We start from the raw sequence: 19,845 nt of genomic DNA, 5'->3' as shown, positions 1-19,845 counted from the left end.
TCCCCCTAGGCCTTTCAGAGCCAGGCCTCGTAGACAGTTGAAAGCCTGCCTCTTCCGACAGCGAGAACCAGCATCTCTCCGGCACTGCTAGCGCAGAGAATTCTCCATAATTAAAACACTCCCTGGTTCTTCGCTTTCGGAAGGCGGAGGGCAGATTTCCCACGAGCCCTGGGGGAGGGGTCTAAGGTCTGCCTGCCCATCCGCCTTACGCTGGCTCCTGATTGGCTACTAAAGCTGTCCGTTTTGACGTGATGTTTTGAGCAGGCGCAGAAATTCCTCCGGACTGGGCTGTGCTGTGGAGACCCGGAGCTACCCGATCGGTCCGAGATGGTGAGTGTGTTTGTTTAGCCCGCGGCTGGCGGTGGGAATCTGGCCGACCAGGGACGCCCCACTGTGCCCCTAGCCTTCCATCCTCCGGGAGTGTCCGTGCGCGGGGCTGGTTTGGGTCCAAGCTGACGGAGGGCGGAACGCGAGTGGGGTGGGCCTCCAGACCCCGACGGAGGGGACTCTGGCGGGGCCAGGGCATCCCGCTGCCCCTTGACCGGAAGTGGAAGCTCAGGCCTTAGCTGAGATCTGAGGGAGATGGGGAAGCCGGGCCAGCGGCCGGTGCATCCTAGTATCCTGGGCCTGTTGCGCGAGTACAACAATAGCGATAGGGTTTCCTGGAAGATTAATTTGTTTGAGGCACTAAAAGCGCTGTGTGTAGTTTGGCTTTCCTCCTCACCACGTCTCTGTGAGACAGATACGGTATCGTCCTCGATTTTACACACTTGAAGTCCAAAACCTGGGGAAACCTAGTGCTTTGTCCCAGGAAATGGCGGAAGTGGATTGGAACCCTCGAAGCTGACTCCTGCCTTTTTGTCCTTGTGGTTCTTTGGCGCCGCTGGGACTTGGTTGCCTGAATCAGAAAAGGGCGGGTCCGCCCTGGGGGATCCCTGCTTGCTGGCTGGAGCTGCGGGCTCCTTAACGCCTTTACAAGTTTGTTTTTTTCGTGTCTTTAATCCTCCCAACCTGTAAAAAAACTTAGAAAGACCTTTTAAATATTTAGCTATGTGAATGTGTTACTTTTCAAAAATCTTACTTAAAAATTTAAAGTCTGTAAGAAAAATTGAAAAGGAAAAAGAAACAGTGCCATAATCTAGAGACAACTGCTTATATTAGCATATAGTGTTTTTCTCTTCAGTTTTTGCTGCATTGGGTTTAGCTCTTAATGTACAGTTGTGGAGTCTGATTTCTTCATTTATTACTCTTCAAAGAATGTCTTTACATCACGAAAAATATGTGCTAATGCTTCGAACATAAGTAACTTTGTCTTGCGCATCATGTTTTATTTCACATCAATCTCCCACTGAACCCTTACCCGCCTAGCCTCAGTCTCTTCTGAAACATTGTTAGTTTTTTGTATGTCTTATTTGAGCATGTATGTGTCCCTTCTTTTTCTCACACCAGTTGTAGCTCACCGCTACTTTTACCATGCCGTTGTGTTTATATTCCTAAGAACAAAACAGACTTAGAAAATTCAAGCAGTACCGAAGTATATGATGTAGGAACCGTCTCATTCCCCTGTGGTAACAACTGTTGGCACCTGGGTGTGTTTCCTTCCAGATTGCTCCAGTGCATAAGCACACTTACATGTGAGCTATTCCATTGCGTGAAACGGGAGCACACGTTTATAGATACTAAGTTTACGTTAGGCTGTGTATAGACGTGTTCTGCAACTTACTCTTCATTTAAAAATATCAAATATTTTTCCACATCAGTATAACAGATATACTTTATTCTGTTTTAAGGACTGTATAGTATGCCGTTGCAGTATATACATTTCAGTGATTTACAGTTTTCAGACAAGGCTGCAGTAACTGTTCTTGTCTCTCTCTCTTTTTTTTTTTTTAACATTCATGCTAGTGATTACTGTTTATGTAGGATAGATTCCTAGAAGTGGTACTTCTGGCATGCCTATTCTACACTTTGGTGGAAACTGCCAAGTCGCCCTGTAGAATGATGATCATCCATAATTCTCAACCGGTTTTACTCCACCACACAACTATTTTCATTTCTGTATGTTCTCCCTTGTCTTTGTTTAAATATGTGTATTTTTTGAGATGTATATGATAGTTTTTCTTTTTTGTTTGGTTTAACCTTGTTGCTGCATCATCTTTGTGATGAATAACTTTGTGCTGTGTCATAATCAGTGAATTGGCTGTACCATTTGCCAAACCATTCCCCTGGTGTACATTCGTGTTGCTTCTAGTTCTTTGCTAGTAGAGCTTAGTGCTGTAATGAATGCTTCTGACTGTGTACAATTTATTTTTCTTTTTTAAAAAAAGTTTACCACAAAAATAAAAATAAAGTTTATCAGATTATTTCCATAGGCAAAAGTGTCAAGAAAAGAATTTTTGAGGTGAAAGGACCAATACTTTTTGGTACTTGAAATAGTGTTATCCTGTAGCTATCCCAAAAAGTCATATTGCCTTTGTACCAATTTTGCCATAACATTGCCAACATGAAAAAAAATTACCTCAGCATTGCTATCATTTTTCATTTCTTTATTTACAGGGAACAATGAACATTTTTCTATGTGTTTGTAATTTCTCTTAGGTGTATTTTCTACTAGTATTATTTTTGTCCTCTTAACTTTTAAAGACATGCTAGTTTTCTTAATTGCTTTGTGTGATGTTTTGGAATCACTCTTTTGTTTGTTCTATTTGATACAGATGTTTTGTGTCCTTTTGATTCATTCTTTTATAAAAATTCAAAAACACTCAAAGATTTTATTTATTTATTTTTAGAGGGGAAGAGAAGGAGAGAAACAACAGTGTGTAGTTGCCTCTTCTGCACCCCCGACCAGGACCTGGCCTGCAACACTGGCATGTGCCCTGACTGGGAATTGAACCAGCCAGCCCTTGCTTTGCCGGCTGGGACTCAATCCACTGAGCCACACCAGCCAGGGCAAAATTCTAATTTTTATGGTTAGTAGTCAAATTGGTCACAGTTCCCTTGTGAATCATTTGCTTCAGATGGTTATTTCTCCTATGCTGAACCAATAAATAATCCTGGAGTTTTATTACTACTTACATTTCCATCTGTCAGCAACACGCACCCTGGGAACTGATAACCCCAGAGCTTTGTCCTTTCTCTGTTGCAGACACCATGTTGATAGGATAGTCCTACATACCCAGAATCCTGAGGACACCAGTTGGGTGCTCTCTGTGAGCTGACTGTGCAGGGCTGCATGTCTAACCAGACATTACTGGTACCCATGCACTAGCACTGAAGGGATAACAGACTGAGTTTAAGGCAGAGCTGGCATGACTTGGACGCCTGAGTAGAACTGTCCTTTTCCATCTGCAAATGTCCCTGTTGCGGCTTGTTGGGGGGAAGGGGGGAGTTGGCATCATTTGTTTTCCCCTCCCTCCCTTCCTCTCTTTCTCACCCCCCCTTCCTTTCTTTTTTTTTTTTTTCTCCTGTAGTGCTGAACTTGAAGTTTGTTTTAAACAATGTCTTCTGAACCCAGACGGGTAGCTGGTGCCCTGTGCCTCACAGAGAGTGCTTAGACTCCATGGCCAGCACTCACTCATGCAGGCCTTACCCTACCCTGCTGGTTGGGGTCAGGTAGAGAAGCTATTCTCTGCTCTTACAGAAATAAAATATTTTGACTGTATAAAAATTGTTAACTCCTGATTACTGAAAAAAATCAAAAGATTAAATGAAAAAATAGGGGAAGTGTAATTTATATGATGGACAAAAGTCTATTATTTCTAACATATTAGGTTGGCCAAAAAGTTTGTTTGTTTTTTTTTCTGTAAGATGGCGCTAGTAGAGCTTAGTTGCCTTTAACTTCATTTGAAATAGTTTTGTTAGATTGTATTGTGACAGCTGTCATATCTGTGTGCATCAAAAATAAAACATCAAAATTGGTGAATTTTTGTGGAGACATTTTAATATCGAAGATGGAAGAAAATATGCAACATTTTTGGCATATTGTGCTTTATTATTTCAAGAAAGGTAAAAACACAACTGAAATGCAAAAGAAACATTTGTGCAGTGTATGGAGAAGGTGCTGTGACTGATCAAAGGTGTCAAAAGTGGTTTATGAAGTTTTGTGCTGGAAATTTCTCACTGGGTGATGCTCTGTGGTCAGGTAGACCAGTTGAAGTTGATAGTGATCAAATGGAGACATTAGTTGAAAACGGTGCCACACGGGAGATAGCCGACATACTGATGAAATGAAAAATGTGTCTTTTTATTTTATTGAAAAAAACATACAGACTTTTTGGCTAACCCAATACAAGAGTTTCTGAAAATCAGTAGATTTGCAGAAAAGTCAGGAGACTCAAAAGAAGAGAGATGCGATCAGTAAATTCCATTTTAACTTTACTGATAACTCTTAAAAATTAAAGAAAGGTTGGCTTTCTATTATTTGGTCTTTGCCTATCAGATTAGCAAAGAATCAAAAAAATGTGGCAATACAGTCACCTCTGTTCCTTGAAAATGCTGAATTTGTTCCTGGTTCTCTGCCTTTGCTTTTATCCCATTGCCTGGAGTGCTTTACTTGCTCATCATGTAGTTCTTGGTTTAAGGATTTCATCCTCAGGTGTTGCTGACCACACTAGCCAGATTAGCATTCCCCTGCTGCCCTCCCCTGTCCCTGTGCCCTGCGGGAATCTTGGTCACTTGTTATTTAAAGTTCTCTTCTACCAGAATATGGTTTGATGATGCAGGGACCTCATCAGTTATTGTCAAAAGTATATTCAGTTCCTCTTGACCTATGTGTCCTAGGGCAAAACTCTTCATCTGCACCTCTGTTTCTTCTCTGTAATATGGGAATCATACTTACCATGGGAGGGTCAGAGGACAGGTATGTCTGAAAACGTTCATCCCAATATCTGACATGTAGCAGGTGCTGAATAGTCATCGTATACTTGTACCTCCTTCTTGGTAAGTGTGTGTTTACTTTAAGCAACCAGACGTCAGTGACCGGTTCTTATTAAATTTAGGACTACCTAAAACCCTAGCTCTTATTTACACTGGGTACTGTAAGGCCTTGTCCCCTGTCCTATACTTAGAAAGGTCAATTTTTGTAAAACAGTTGTAGAAATGCTTTTTATTTATTCCCTAAGCATTGAGCCTAAACGGTGCCAGATACTAGGTCTAGAAGGTCTAAGTCCCTGTTCCCAGGGTGCTTTGGGTCTGGAGGAGATAGATAAGAGACAGGCATTTACACTCCATTGTGATAAGTGCTATGAAGGCAGGGTGCCAAGAATACCTAGAAGGGTAGATGTCAGAGAAGGTCTTCCAAGGAGGCGCATGAACGTAACGTTCCAAAGGGTTTGGAATCAGTTACATCAAGTCGTGAGCGAGGGAGAAGGTTGCATCCTTGAGAGGGAGCGTCACATGCTTAGGGCACCTTGCTCAAGCAGGCTGTGCCTGCCCCCTGCAGTCCATTCTCTGTACAGCAGCCAGAGCTGCCTTTTGAAACATCAAAACCTTGCCAGTGGCCCCCCAGGTCATTCATACTAAAAGCCAAAGTCATTACTATGGCCTACCAGACCCTCTGAAATCTGATCTGATCCTGCTTACCTCTCTCATTCGGCCACCTGGAACTCACTGCACTTCAGCCGCAGCGCAGCGGCTCCTTTGCTTTTCCTGGAGCTGCCACTCGCCTGCCTCCAGGCTCTTGTACTCGTCCTCTGTGCTGTCCGGAACTCTCTCCCTGGAAGTCTCCGCATGGTCAGCTCCCTCTTATCCTTCAAACCTTGACTCAGCTATCACCTTAGTGAGGACTTCTCTGACTACTTCATTTAAAATTACCATCAGCCCCTACCTTCCAGATAGATCCTCCTTCCATACTGTATCTGATTCATTTATAGTTTACTTTTTTGTTTGTTTAATGTCTGACTCCCCACCCCCAAATACCAGCTTCGTGAGGGCGGGGATGTTTGTTATGTTTTGTTCACTATGGCATCCCCAGGTCTAAAACAATGTCTGGCATAGGAGGCACCCATAAGTTATTAAATGAAGAGCAGTTTTGTGAGACTTTATCCTTTTTCATTTTAGCCCCACTCTCCATCCTCCAGAAGATATTTTGGACCTCGATTTAGTTTTAGTTCTTTCCTCTTCCTCAGGTTGGTTGCAGATTGAGCTATCCTAAATTGTCATCCAACTTATTATATATTCTTATTCTTATAATGTTGAGCACGTCAGAGCCCTATAGTCCCATATCAGACAGAGATCTCACTCTTGGATACACCGAGGGGGGTTAAAAAATGTCTTTAAGTAGAAACAAGGGAATAAAAAGGCTGTTTTGAAAAAAAACCGCTTTATCTAGAATTCCCTTCTCTCGATGTGTTTTATTTTTCATAACCCCCTAACCTTCTTGTTTTCATGTGGTTGCAGTCACCAAGCACTTCATTTTTGCATTTAGCTGTTTTTATGTAAAGTTACATCATAAACCTTCTGTGGTTTATTCTGATCATCATTGTTACTGTGTGTATTATTGGGTTGGCCAAAAAGTCCCTATGGTTTTTTCCGTAAAAGACACATACACCCTAGCTGGTGTGACTCAGTGGATTGAGTGCTGGCCTGCAAACCGAAGGGTCGCTGGTTTGATTCCCAGTCAGGGTACATGCCTGGGTTGCAGGCCAGGTCTCCAGTAGGGGGCACATGAGAGGCAACCACACGTTGATGTGTCTGTCCCTCTCTTGCTCCCTTCCCCTCTTTCTAAAAATAAAGTTATTAAAGTGGAAAAGGCACATATATATTTCATTTTCACCAATAACTTTATTGATTTGGCTATTTTGAGTATGTCAGCTATCTCCCGAGTGGCATAGTGTTGATCTCAATTAATGTCTTGATTTGATTGCTATCAGCTTCAGCTGGTCTACCCAACCATCGAGCATCTTCCAGAAAGAAATCTCCAGCACAAAACTTTGCAAACCACTTTTGACACATTTGATCAGTCACAGCACCTTCTCCATATACTGCACAAATGTTTTTTTGCATTTCAGTTGTGTTTTTAACTTTCTTGAAATAAATAAAGCACAATATGCCAAAATGTTGCCTCTTTTCTTCCATCTTCAATATTAAAATGGCCACACAAAAATTCACCAGTTTTGATGTTTTATTTTTGATTCACACCACTATGACAGCTGTCACAATACAATCTAATAAAATTGTTTCAAATGAAGTTAAAGACAACTAAGCACTACTAGGGCCATCTTATGGGAAAAAATCAAACAAACTTTCTGGCCAAACCAATATATTCCTGTGAAATGTACATTCCATAATTTATTTGGCCTTTTCCCTAATTATTGGGCATTTGTGGCCCTTTCTGCTTTTTGCTAATGCTGATGTCACTGAATCTTGCTGTGTTTTTCTACTTCTCTGGATTATTTCCTTAGGATGATTTTCCAGGAAGGTTACCAGGTCAGACAGAGTACTGTGGTGATCATATCACACTTCACCCCACCTCTCCACAATAGTACATAGTAGGAACTCAGTGAGTCCTCTGAGTGAATTCTGATCTCTTTCTTCCATGCATGACCCACTGTACTGTACTCTCATGTAGCCTTGTCCTTTCACACAGGCTCCAGGTTTTAGAGGTGACAGGCTACTTTGTAGGAGGAACTTGTTTGCCCCTCTCTCTAGCATTTGAGTATTCTTACATCATAGGGGAGTGGGTGGCAGTGACTGGAATGTTAGCCTTTTTCCTACTAGAAAGACAGTAGTTCATTGTGCTGTCTCCATCCACTGTTTAGAAGCTCCTCCTCCCAGGCCAACTCATGAGCTTCTGGGGGTGTGGAACCACTTTTTTGGAGAATGGAGCCTCTATTTCTAACATAGTCTAACTCTTAGCCTTTGGGGTTTCTGGCTGGATTCTGGACCCATCTGGAGGGGCCTTCAGAGAACCAGCCCACTGCAAAGCCAGTTTCCGTCCACAGGAAGAGTTAGGCTGGCTTCAGCTGGGCACTTGTTATATTGAGTTTCTGTTCTGCAGACCATTCTGTATATCTCCAGAAAGGTACAGTGGAGAGTTGCAGAGTCATAAGTGGTAGACTCCACTGAGTTGGGGATCAGTAAAGGTTTTTGAAGGAGGCGATGTCTTAAATGTCCAGAAGAATTTGTTGGATTTCACCAGAGAAGAGGCCTTGTTGGTATAAAAAAACGTGGAAACAGAGGTGTGGGCATGCAGATGAAAGAGTGGGGTGTAGGGTGAAAGATGCACGTGATGACATAGAAGGCCTTGCATGGCAGGGAACCAAATGTCTGATCGTCCCCTCTGCTTACAGATCCCGTGCGTCAGAGCATCCCACTCGGACTACTTTCTGGAGAATCAGGATTAATGAGCCCCAACCCCAGGCCCATTTCCTGTGGCTGTGAGCCACATGTTATACTATCTCAGACACTAGCTTATTAAGTCACTGAGTCTATCCTCATGGGGTCATTTTGCTTCCTTTGGAATGTTTTCAGTTGTGCTGTTTGGGCTGCAAATGACAGTGTCTCCTTCCTGTTAGATACCACTGTTTGGGTTTTTTTCAGATCATCGTCGTCGTCCTGTCCCCTAGGTGTACCAGATATGTGAGTCATGGATGTGTCTATACTCCCAGGAATGGCATCATTGTTCTGCTCCCAAATAGCTGAGGCAGGAGGGGTAATAGTGCCTGGTAGGCAAAGGGCCCAGAGGAGCCCTGCCCTATGCCAGGGGTGTGAACAGATGACTTTGGTGCTGCTGGAGGCTTGGGAACCACTCTAAACACGCCTGGAGAGCTTTGTGGAGGTGCCACGTGTCCAGGTGTTACTTGTTTGTTGTTGGAAAACAAATGTGTGATTCATCTGCCAGGGTATGAGGAAGTTAATCCAGCTCTCCTGGCCCCTCCTAACCTTGGTCTTGTCCTTTCTGGCAGGCAGAGGTGGAGGAGACACTGAAGCGACTTCAGAGCCAGAAAGGAGTGCAGGGAATCATCGTGGTGAACACAGAAGGTACGCCCTCCCCTCCGACCGTGACCAGGACTCAGGCGGGCCCCAGAAAACGGCCCGAACACAGCACAGCACTTGCTGCTTACCAAGCCCCTTCATGTGCATGAATTTTCACCCTTTTTAAAACACCTGCGTTGGCCTAGCACTATTACTGAATTCTCCGTTTTAATAAAGGAAAGGCCACTCAATCCCACTGCCCTGACAGATCACCCTTTTCAGTGTGCCGTGCTTTTCGGCCCTTGTTCGGGTGCGTTTTCTCTTCGCCATAATTATAGCTGTTTCTCTTTTTTTTTTTTTACTTTTAAGGGAGTTTGAGTTTCTAATTTATACATCTTTTTTAAAGATTTTATTTTTAGTAGAGGAAGAGAGGGAGAGAAACATCTGTGTGCAAGAGATACATCAGTGGGTTGCCTCTCGAACACCCTCAACTAGGGACCTGGCCCACAACCCAGGCGTGTGCCCTGACTGGGCATCAAACCCATGACCTTTCAGTTCGCAGGCTGGCACTCATTCCACTAAGCCACACCAGCCAAGACTATAGTTGTTATCTTTTGCATATGTTTACTCATGAAGTTTGCTTGTTTTGCTTCATGGTTTACATAAACAAGTTTTTTTTAACTGCCAGTACAACGTTGATTGAACTATCCCCCATTTTATATTGTTTCCACTTTTTTGCTAGGTGACACTCTTATCAACTTCTTTATGCCCGTAGTTTTCCCTTCTCTTCTGGAAGGTTATGTCAACAACTAGAAGAGTTCAGACACTAATTTTCCCAAGCTGCTGTAGACATGGCGAAGAGGGAGGCTAACGTTTCTCCCCTGCCTGTTCTGTGCCAGGCCACGGACTGGTGCTTTACAGACACTCTGTTTCAGTTATCCCTTAAAGCAGCCCTTTCTCCATTTTGCCGTGGAGAAAGCTTGAGTCGAGAAATCAGTTGACTTGCGTGCCACCACAGAGCCAAGGTGTCTTTCCGAGTCTGTCCGAGGCACCGGTGCGCCTTCTCTTGCACCGCTGTGAGGACCAGGGGGTCGCTGCAGGTCTGTGGCCCACAGGCGCCCGGCTGGGCTTCGTCAGTTCCCTGGTTCAGCGTATTCACTCGTCTCGAGTTGTTCGAGGCCCCGTGAGAGCCCCGTGAGAGCCCCTGTGTGTGTCACCGTTCTGGGCCTTGTTTTGGAAAGGCCAGGTTCTCCACAGTGCCTTCTTTAGTAAAGCAGAATGAACGTCACCAAAGGTGACAAAGTGGAGGTGGCATGCCCTCAGTTAGAGTGTTGTTTTCCAAGTCGTTAGACCCTGGCCAGCCCAGAGGGAGGCAGAGGCTGCTCCCCGGCTTTATCGAACCCTTGTTAGACCATGTGGTCATCGCATGTAAAGGAGGCAGCAGGGTGGGAGCACTCAGCGCACTGGGAGGGGCAGCAGGCCCCAGCTTAGGTCTGCTAGGGGGCAGCAGGCGGGCCTGGGCCTCCGCCTTCTCCCCGTCAGGCCTCAGCTGCCCCGAGTGGAGCAGTCGGTCCAAGTCCTGAAGGACTGTGTGTATGTCACTCAGAGCGAGACTGTCTTCTGAGACTGGACCTTTTTGACCCCAAATGGGAGGGAACAGCCCCAGGAGCTGACTCCCCAGCTGGGACCCCTAGACCTTCACTAGTGTGGTATTCGCAAACCATAAGCCTCCATTCTTGCCTTAAAACTGCCCAAAAGTTGAACGTTTTCATTGGAAAACTATAGCCCCAACTGCTTACCTTCTGGATACTAATGAGCTTTTTTTTTTTTTTTTTGTATACTGATGTGGCAGTATTTTTTTTTAAAGATTTTATTTATTTTTAGAGGGGAAGGGAAGGAGAAAGAGAGAAACATCAACGTGTGGTTGCCTCTCGCATGCCCCCCACCAGGGACCTGGCCTGGAACCCAGGCATGTGCCCTGACTGGGAATCAAACTAGCGACCCTTGGGTTCGCAGTCCAGCGCTCAATCCACTGAGCCACACCAGCCAGAGCATGATGTGGCAGTATTGCTCAGTGATGGAGAATGTGGGCTGTAGAACCAGACTGCCTGGGTGTGTGTTTTGTTTTGGTTTGTGTTTCCCCTCAGGAAACAAGTTGCAGCAGCAAAAGAGGGGCCATTGGAGTGTAGGAAAGAGAGGCAAGGAAAACGCGCTTGAAATCTTGGAAAAACCACTTTGCCTCTCTGTTTCAGTGTCTCATCAGTAAAATATAATCATACTACCCCCCTTTAAGGGAGGCTTTTAGAGTAGTAAATGCCATTGCAGTGTTAAAGTCATTGTGTGTGTTTATTTTTGTGTCCCGTTCATAGAACTTACTCTTCAATCTTATTTACATTTCACACAGCGACCCTGCAAGGCAGGGTTTTTCTCATTTAAAAAAAATTTTTTTAACGTGTTTATTGATTTTAGAAAGAAAGGAAGGGAGGGTGCGAGAGAGGCATCGATGTGAGAAAGAAACAATTGGTTGCCTCCCATATATACCCTGAGTGGGTATTGAACCTGCAACCTAGGTAAGGTATGTGCCCTGACCAGGAATTGAACCCCCAACCTTTTGGTCTGTGGGGCAATGCTCCAGCCAACTGAGCCACACCGTCCAGGGCTGTTTGCCTATTTTTCAGATAAGAAACCTGAAGTTGAGAGAGACAAGGTCACCCAGCTGTGGGTGGGGATGGCCAGAATTCACTGCTCAGGGGGCCTTTAGACCATCTGGAAGTTTCCAGTTAAGGACGATCAACTCAGTTGCCTCTTCCTGTGGGCCGCCTTCCCTGACCACCCAGCCCCGTGTGGTCACTCTTGCCCCTGAACTCATGCCACACCTTGTTCTAACACTTACCAACAGCCTGCCCCTGCATTTTGACATCTCTGTCTTAGCCAGATGCCAATGATGTTTCATGATAAAAGTCTGAGTTTAAGACAACTTAGAATTTAAGGAACATTCTGGTCCATTTGTACTTCTCCAGCCCCCCTGCTGTCCTCTGCTGCTACCAGCACAGGGCGGTCTAACAACTCAAATGTGTAAGCTCCACAGGCTGGGGGTTTGTGTCCGTGTTCACGGCTGTACCCCGGCACCTGGAACAGTGCTGACACAGTCTGTGTGTAATAAACGTCTGTTAAGTTTTGTTAATTTTTATTGCTGATTGATGGGGTTGGGTTTGGTGGAAGGACCTGGCTGTACAGCCTGACAGATCTGAGTCTCGGGTTAGAAAGTGTGCCCCCTGGTGACCAGCGGCTCTGCAGCCTGCACGGTCCCCATTTGTGAAGGCAGTGGCCTAGGGGCAGGCGGCCTCATCACTGCGGTGTCTTGGCAGTGCCCCAGCTCTGGCACCCAATGATCTCTTACCTTTTTTGAAATTCTCCCCAGTTTTGGTCCCTGCCCTACTGCCACCTTCGTGTTTTCTTTCTTTGTTTTGGGTCGTGTGGTTTTTGTTTTAGTTTTTATTTGTTGATATTAGAGAGAGAGGGAAAGAGAAAGAGAAACATCGATTTGTTGTTCCATGTACTTATGCAGCCATTGGTTGGTTCTTGTATGTGCCCTGACCAGGGATTGAACCCACTACCTTGGTGTGTCAGGACAACGGTCAACCAACTGAGCTACGCGGCCAGGGCCTTCTTTTGTTTTTCATGTGAGCCAGCAAGTGGTTCGATTCTTGTCTCCTTTACACACCCTTTCACTTGGTAGGAATGTAGTCAAACACATGTCTAAACTGCTGAAAGTAGCCCTTGTGACTCCTCATTTATCGGTGGCAATAAATGCTTAATGCATTTTCTCCAAGGACACCAGTGAACAAATCAGACCTGGCCCTGGCTGGGGAACACACGTAAGGGGTCACCTCCGTAAAGGTGTGACGTCAAACTCAAGTAACTGTGAAGGGAAATCGCGTGGTGCTGGGATGGTAGAACGGCGCACTGACCACATCTGGGGGTGGGAGCGGGCACCAAAAGATGGAGGCCTCAGGGACCAGGGGGAATTACGAGAGAATAGGAGAAGAAAGGAAAGTTCCAGGCAGAGGAACCTGAGAGTAGGTGCCCTTGTATATAAAAGAGAGGGTCAAGGGGTTTGATCTAAACTTTGCCAGGCCTTGAGGCTTGCCTCTCACGTTACCTGGGGGGTGGGATTTACTGTGTGGGTGATATTGCTAAACCACCAACATTTAGTACATGCATACTCCTGCTAAGTATTCTTTTTTCATAAAATATGTGTATTGATTCTGGACAGAGAGGAAGGGAGAGAAGCATCGGTTGGTTGCCTCGAACACATGCCCCAGCCGGGGATCAAACCCAAAAGTTAGGTATGCGCCCTGACTGGAGATCAAATCCCCACCCTTTTTAGTCTACGGGATGATGCTCCAACGAACTGAGCCACACCAGCAAGGGCCTCGCTGCACATCCTTAAGTCATACTTAATCCTCACAGCAGCACTCTGAAGCACAGGCATTTTACAGATGAGGAAATGGAGGCGTAGAGAAGTTTGACCGCTTGTCTGAGGCCACATGGCCAGGAGGGGGCAGAGCAGGGGTATAAGTTCAGGTCACCAGACTTCAGAGTTCCCACTCAGTCATCACCCGAGCTGCTCACACCACCATCCTCAGAAAGGTTTTACTGTACTACAACCTGTTCTCCGGCTTCAGTTGGTTCAGAGCAGCCTCTCTGACTCAGCTGCTTCTCTTGCTCTGTGTCCTCTTCTGCCCACTGTCGTGTTCCTGTGCCCTCAGAAGACAAGACTGGGCCAGTTTCTTGCCACCTGTGGGTAGGCCTGAGGGTGGCTGCTTTTGGCTGATCCTCAGGCTGGTCAGTCGTGGACCAGATGAGCAGGACCTGCGTCCCAAATCCAGCCACTTACGTGTGAGGAGCCACGTGTATCACATTCATCACAAGTGCCTGTGAGCTGTGGGCACCTGGGGCCTCACTGACAGAGCCTCCTGGTGGCATGTCACAGTGAGTCACAGGCACCTGATGCCCCACTTGTGGGCTGAGGTCACTCGGGCTGAGTCCCGTTCCTCCCCTCCATGACAGCAGGCCCTGTCCGGCAAGGGAGATCCATGGAGTAGTTCGGCGAGAGGAAACAGTCTTCAAAACAGTGGTGTTTGTCACACAGTAACACAGTAAACGAGCCAGCCTTAGCGCTGGCCGGCGTGGCTCAGTTGGAGTGCCGTCCCATCCACCGAAGGGTCGCGGTTCAATGCCCGTTCGGGGAGTATGTGGGAGGCAACAGATGGATGTTTCTCTCTCTTTCCCTTCCTCCCCCTCCCACTTCCATCCCCTCTCTCTAAAAATCCGTGGACCCTCAGGTGAGTATTTAAAAAATAAATAAAAATTTTTTTAATCCAGCCTCAGTACCCAGCAGTGGAGGCACAGTGAAATCAGTGGAATGGCCACTTGCGGGCTCTCTGAAAGTCGTAGCTATGCTGTCTACGAGGGCGTGTGCAGGCGGAGAAACGGGGTTTGATTTGGAGAAGTGGCTGCAACTAAACAGTCTGTGTACAGCTGGGCCCTGAACCTCCCTTGGTGGGAACATGAGCAACACACTAGGGATGCTTACGTCTTGGCACAAGCTGAGCTGTTTTCTCCCTACTCTTGGGTGTTATAGACTTGTAGGAGTTGTCCTCCTTGCCCGGGTTCTAAGTGTCCTGAGTGATAGTCTCTCCTTTTAGCGCCAGGAACCGGTCAAGACAGTGCGGCCTTACAGGTGGAGCCCCCAGGCCTGCGCTGCGTCCCGGCTCCACCGCTTGTCTGCTCTGTGGCCGTAAGCAGGCCGCCTTCCCGCCCAGAGTCCGTTGCCCCGTCGGCAGGTGGAGATGGTGACACCACCCTCAGAGTGGTTCTGGGGACAGGCAGTGACGCACTTGAAGTGGTGCTCAGCACTGTGCCCGCCAAGCCTCCGGGGATAGTGGCGTTGACTGTTCACTGCCAGTCCAGTGCTGTGGAATCGGGGGTGTGGGGGTGGGGCTGGGCAGAAAGGGCCTCGGCCTCCCGCTCAGCCTGTCTGCTCTCCCTCAGGCATCCCCATCAAGAGCACCATGGACAACCCCACCACCACACAGTACGCCAGCCTCATGCACAACTTCATCTTGAAGGCCCGGAGCACCGTGCGTGAAATTGACCCCCAGAACGACCTCACCTTCCTTCGAATTCGCTCCAAGAAAAATGAAATTATGGTTGCCCCGGGTAAGAGCCTTCCACATCCCCTCCTAGGATTCGGCCGTCACAGCACACGCTGTGCCGCTTGAGGAGAAGGCTTGGCACGGTGTGTCTGCTCAGGTTCCGCAGAAAGGCCTGGAGAGTTGAAGGGCAGAGGTGGTTGCCTTGCTGCCTGTCCAGCCCCTGGCTGGCACCCCAGCCACGACTCATGGGGGGAGACAGACTCGTGAGCATGACCCAGTGTAACCCTCACCTTGATGTGAGGCGTTCAGGGAGCGCTTTGGGACGTAGAAGAGGGTGTGATTAGGCCTGCCCGGGGCAGTCGGCAGCAGCTTCCCAGAAGAGGGGACGTTTCAGCTGAGGTGTGTCATCTTGAGGACGCAGGAAAGAGTGCAGGCAAGCGGAGGGGCAAGAGAGCCTAAGTTTGAAGGAAAAAAGATTCAGGGATTTTAAACCAAAGCGGAAGGCAAAAATACCGTATAGTCATTTTGTCTTTGAGAAAAGGTTCAGTTACCCTCCTCTGAACGACAGTGCTGTCTCTCTGGGTCCCACACAGCCAGCTCTCCCCCGCGCCCCGCGCCGGCACTGGCCGCTGCTTTCGTTTCACGTGGAGTGTTGGCTTGCACTTCGGAGCTGGCTGTGTGGTGCAACACCCGTCTTCAGGGTGTAGGGTCATTCCCAGGGTGGTGATATGCTCGTCCTGGGAGGAGCCCACGAGGCCGGGGACCACAGGCGGCGGCGGCAGGACCACCCACCCTGCCCCCCCTCACTCAGCATGTACAGACCATGGGCAGAGTCTCTGGGACAGTTTTCGAGTTGCTGCTTCTCTCGGTCCCTCTCTTCTGGGCCGAGCCACAGAGTTGAGCGCGCACGATGATGCGGGCAGGCTGCCGTGGCCGTTCGTCCGGGGCGTCAGAGTATGTGCAGGAGGGACAGGGAGGCGAGGCGTGTGTCCAATTTAGAAAGGGCCTCCAACACCAAACTGGGCTGCGTGGACTTGCCCCTGTGAGCAGAGGTTTTTAAGGCAGGAGGTGATGTGACTGTGATTGGGGCCTAGATGGAGGAGCCAGTAGGGAGGCTAGGGACACTAATGCCCCGGGCTTGGCGACACAGATGGCAGAGACTGGCTGCAGAATTCTGGGGTAATTCGGTGCCCACAGGCTTTCAGAGTTCATGGGTGTGGTTGGTGCTTGAGTCCAGTTAAAGGTTCTCCTTTGGGTGCACAGCCTTGTCAGTGGAGGCGAGGGTGAAGTGACCAGACGCTGGCTCTGGTGACACCCAGAGAGGCCTGAAGGGAGGGAGGGTATCCTTGTGCTCTCACTGGCTCACCGTCTCGCACTCACATCCTCATGGGGCACGCACACACGCCCCTTGTTATGCTGGCGGGGTGTGGCTTTGCCATATTGCCTTAAACACAAGGAGTGGTCCTTCGAACACCCTCACCACCTCTCCAGCCACCCTGCCGCCTTTAGGAGCCTCGCCCTGGCCCTCACACAGGCCGCCCTGCTGTTGGCTGCACTCCCATCCTGCCTTTTCACTTGGCTCACCGGCCCGTTTGTCTGCATGTTTAAGTCTTATCTCCCCCTCTAGACAATTCCAAAAACAGAAACTTGTAAACACGTAGTAAGCATTTCACAGATATTTGTTGAATAAGTAAATGAAGACTTTATAAACCTCCCTCTGTTGCTGACCCTCCCGCTGTGGGGGTTAGAGGTGGGGCCAGCAGTGGAGCTGGGGACCAGGGATGCCCATGGGACGTGTTATTTAGGATGAAAACACCTTGATTACACCCACTTCGGTAACGGCCAGAGAAATAATGCTGTGTCAGGAGCTGCTGAGCAGAGCCTCTGAGGCATTTGGGCTGGATCGCCTTAGGGGTTGTGTAGGGGGCGCCAGTCCCCCGGCCTGGCTGCTGCGCCCTTCAGGTGGGCCCTCCTGGGGCTGTACTTAGCACCCGCACCGGGGAGCAGCCTGGAGCGGCCCTGCCCAGGAAGGAGGCCCAGGTCCCTTTCTTCCCACCTTAATCTTCCTCATTGATCAAACTGAGAAGACCACAAGTAGCAGAAGGTGGTGTCAGTTTGGTTCCCCATGTACGGGTACGTACCACATTCCGCCCCACCCTGGCCCAGGGTAGCCCATGTGGAGCGATGTTTTTAAGACTGTCTTTTGGTGCTCACTTACTAACCTCGCGCATATAACCCTAAGTTGTCAGCCTATTCAAGCTTTAAAACTCTGCTCCCCACAGAGCACCTGGAGTGATATTATTGAATTCATAGCTAGATTATTTGGAAGAAAAGACACTATTGCTAATTATGTCTGCCTCTGTAGGTGGCTTTAATTATTTTTATTTTTATTAGGAAGTGATATGTATCTTTACTTACACAGATTGTTAGCCATGGAACTATTAGTCATATAAGATCTGCTTCTTCCCAGTCCCGTCAGCCAGCCATCATGGGGAAAGCAAGCTTTAGGTCTAAATCAGCAGACATGAAGCAGATGTGCTCGAGGTCCTGCCATTTTGCTTGTGTTCAGGAAGCCGTCAGACCCAGCTACCCCACCCTGCATTTTTGCCTTGGTTTCTGCAAGCCATTTAACTCTCCGAGCCTCAGTGTCCTCGTTTGTAAAATGAGAAACACTAGTATGTGCCTCATAGAGCAATTCGGGGGTTCATTGAGGTGCCCCGTGAGAAATGGTCGACCCAGGGCCTGCCACGTGGAAGCCTCGATGAATGTTTGCAACTTGATGATGAAGTGGGCCAAGCCCAAACTCGCTGCTTCTCCAGTTTCCTCATCTGTAAAAGGAGGGGCAGCCAGGCTCAGCCCTGAGGCCTCGGACCTGCGATGATTTCACCAAGGACATTCCTCCTTACTGGGCTGGATCCCCAGAGCTGGGACCCAGGTAGCGTTGGCCCCCTTGATCTGGCACCTTTGAAATATTCTCATCCAGCCTGTGACAGGACTGACGTTAACCCAAGAGCAGTGGGGTCGAGGTTGGAATTGCATCTTTGACACCAGCCGGCTGGGTGACCTTAAACTGCTGGTTCTCCCAGAACCTGCAGCGTGAACATGACCTAGGAGTGTTAAAAATACAGATTCTCGGGCTCTGCCCCAGACCTACCGACTCCACAGAGCTGGGAGTGGGGCCCAGCCCTCCAGGTCATTCCATTCTGAGAACCACTGCCACAGGCAAGTTACTGAAATTCTCCTAACCTGAGTTTCCCCACCCCAGAAACCAGTGACGGTGCCCTACCTCCCTCTTAGTTCGGGGACGATGGGGAAAGAGGCTGCCCTGCGGGGTCGCGCTGGCAAAGGTCCCCACGGGAAACCTGCAGGTGCCTCCCGTTTCCCAGCCGCTGGCAGTGGCCCAAGCACGAATACTGTGTGCTCACCCCGCCTGTTCTGCGGTGGGCGGTATAGTGATTTATTTCTTTTCTAGTGTGTTTTTCTCCCTTTTTACATTTACTGATGATATGTTTTCGTTTTTCTCTTTTGCAGATAAAGACTATTTCCTGATTGTGATTCAGAATCCAACTGAATAAGCCGCTCTCTTGTGCTCCACGCATCAGTCCTCCATTCAGTGTCCCCAAGGATAATAATAGTGTTAATCATGTCAACTGACTGGCAGGTAGAAATCACCTGAGAGCCCATGCAGACCAATCAAGTGGCCACGGTGGGCTGCAGCTCCACCCCATCCCACCAGAGTCATCCCCCTGCTGGCCGGCCCCCCCGAGTTCCCAGGAGGGCCCTCTTGCCTCAAGTCCAGGTTTTGGAGCAAGAGCTTGTGAGAGGCCCACACCCCACTTCCTTCTAACCTTCAGTCCACTTTGTTGCCCTCGGAAAAGGCTGTTTTTCTTTGACTAAAAATAACTGAAACTGGCCCCGCTGTGTATCTTTATAAACACTGGGTTGAAAGGGCCTCGCTCCCCCATGTCATCACGTGGCCTGAGGGCTGAGCCCGGTGCCGCCTCCAGCCTTGCTGCAGATGGGTCCGCGGCCTGGGAGGCCTGCTCCGCGCTGCCCCCGTGGCCGCACTCGCGCTCTGAGCCTGGTTTATCGTTGGCACCCAGATTTCTGGGTCTTGTGGTAAAAGATGTTTTCTCTTACACTGCCTTGGGAAAGGACAGAAGTGATATGTGTCGAGTGCCCAGAATGTACCTGGTGTGTTATGTGCCATGGCCCATACCATCCTCATGGAACCCTACGGAAGGTGTCAGAGCCCCATCCTCAAAGTGGGGAAGTTGGGTCTAGGAAGGACTTGCCTGAGGTCTCACACCTGGGAGCACAGGTCTGCGACTCCAGACGTTCTGCCCTTTCTGCTCTGCCTTCCCAGGAAATCCTGGACGGTCGCACTCACCTGAGGGAGCTCGTCCTGGGTGCACATCCGCCTTCCCTTGGGTTCGTGCGTGGGGGTCCCAGGAGCTGCCTGCTGCTCTGGGGGTCTGTAGGCCACCCACCATTCAGCAGCACTCTGATTTTCCTCCAGAAATCACGTGTTTATTTTTTCGTTAGGGGTTGTTTTGTTGTTGTTTTTTTGCCTTTTGCTGCTTCTTACAGAGGGAAAAGATATCTTGAAATCCCTCTTCACTGTCCTCTCCCCATAAGGAACCTTGTCTACAGTGTGAGTTCTTCCCTCTAGCAAAATACTTTAATAAATTTTCCAGTGAAGTCTCCTGAAACAGTATCAGAGAAGTAAAACATGTACCCTTAGGAGCCTAGGGGTGTATCGGCTTGGCCA

The 19,845-nt window shown here is 48.3% G+C and overlaps 1 protein-coding gene across 1 annotated transcript; it reads left to right on the top strand.

Moving 5' to 3' along the window:
- Positions 1-229: 229 nt before the first annotated feature.
- Positions 230-18,988, top strand: DYNLRB1 (dynein light chain roadblock-type 1). Its single transcript, XM_045832971.1, has 4 exons — positions 230-330; positions 8,904-8,979; positions 14,971-15,138; positions 18,606-18,988. Exons 1-4 carry the CDS (start codon positions 328-330, stop codon positions 18,647-18,649), a joined length of 291 nt encoding a protein of 96 aa, XP_045688927.1. The 5' UTR covers positions 230-327; the 3' UTR covers positions 18,650-18,988.
- The last annotated feature ends 857 nt before the right edge of the window (positions 18,989-19,845 follow it).

The sequence above is a fragment of the Phyllostomus hastatus genome, unplaced genomic scaffold (assembly GCF_019186645.2).
Source record: "Phyllostomus hastatus isolate PE091 unplaced genomic scaffold, TTU_PhHast_1.1 phas_contig_17, whole genome shotgun sequence".
Lineage (NCBI taxonomy): Eukaryota > Metazoa > Chordata > Mammalia > Chiroptera > Phyllostomidae > Phyllostomus > Phyllostomus hastatus.
This window is presented reverse-complemented; position numbering and strand designations above follow the sequence as displayed.

Bases quoted from the DNA above. Each gene is read 5' to 3' on its own strand.
- DYNLRB1 (XM_045832971.1), top strand. The intron at 8,980-14,970 runs GTACGCCCTCCC...GCTCTCCCTCAG, and splicing joins CATCGTGGTGAACACAGAAG to GCATCCCCATCAAGAGCACC. The intron at 15,139-18,605 runs GTAAGAGCCTTC...TCTCTTTTGCAG, and splicing joins TGAAATTATGGTTGCCCCGG to ATAAAGACTATTTCCTGATT.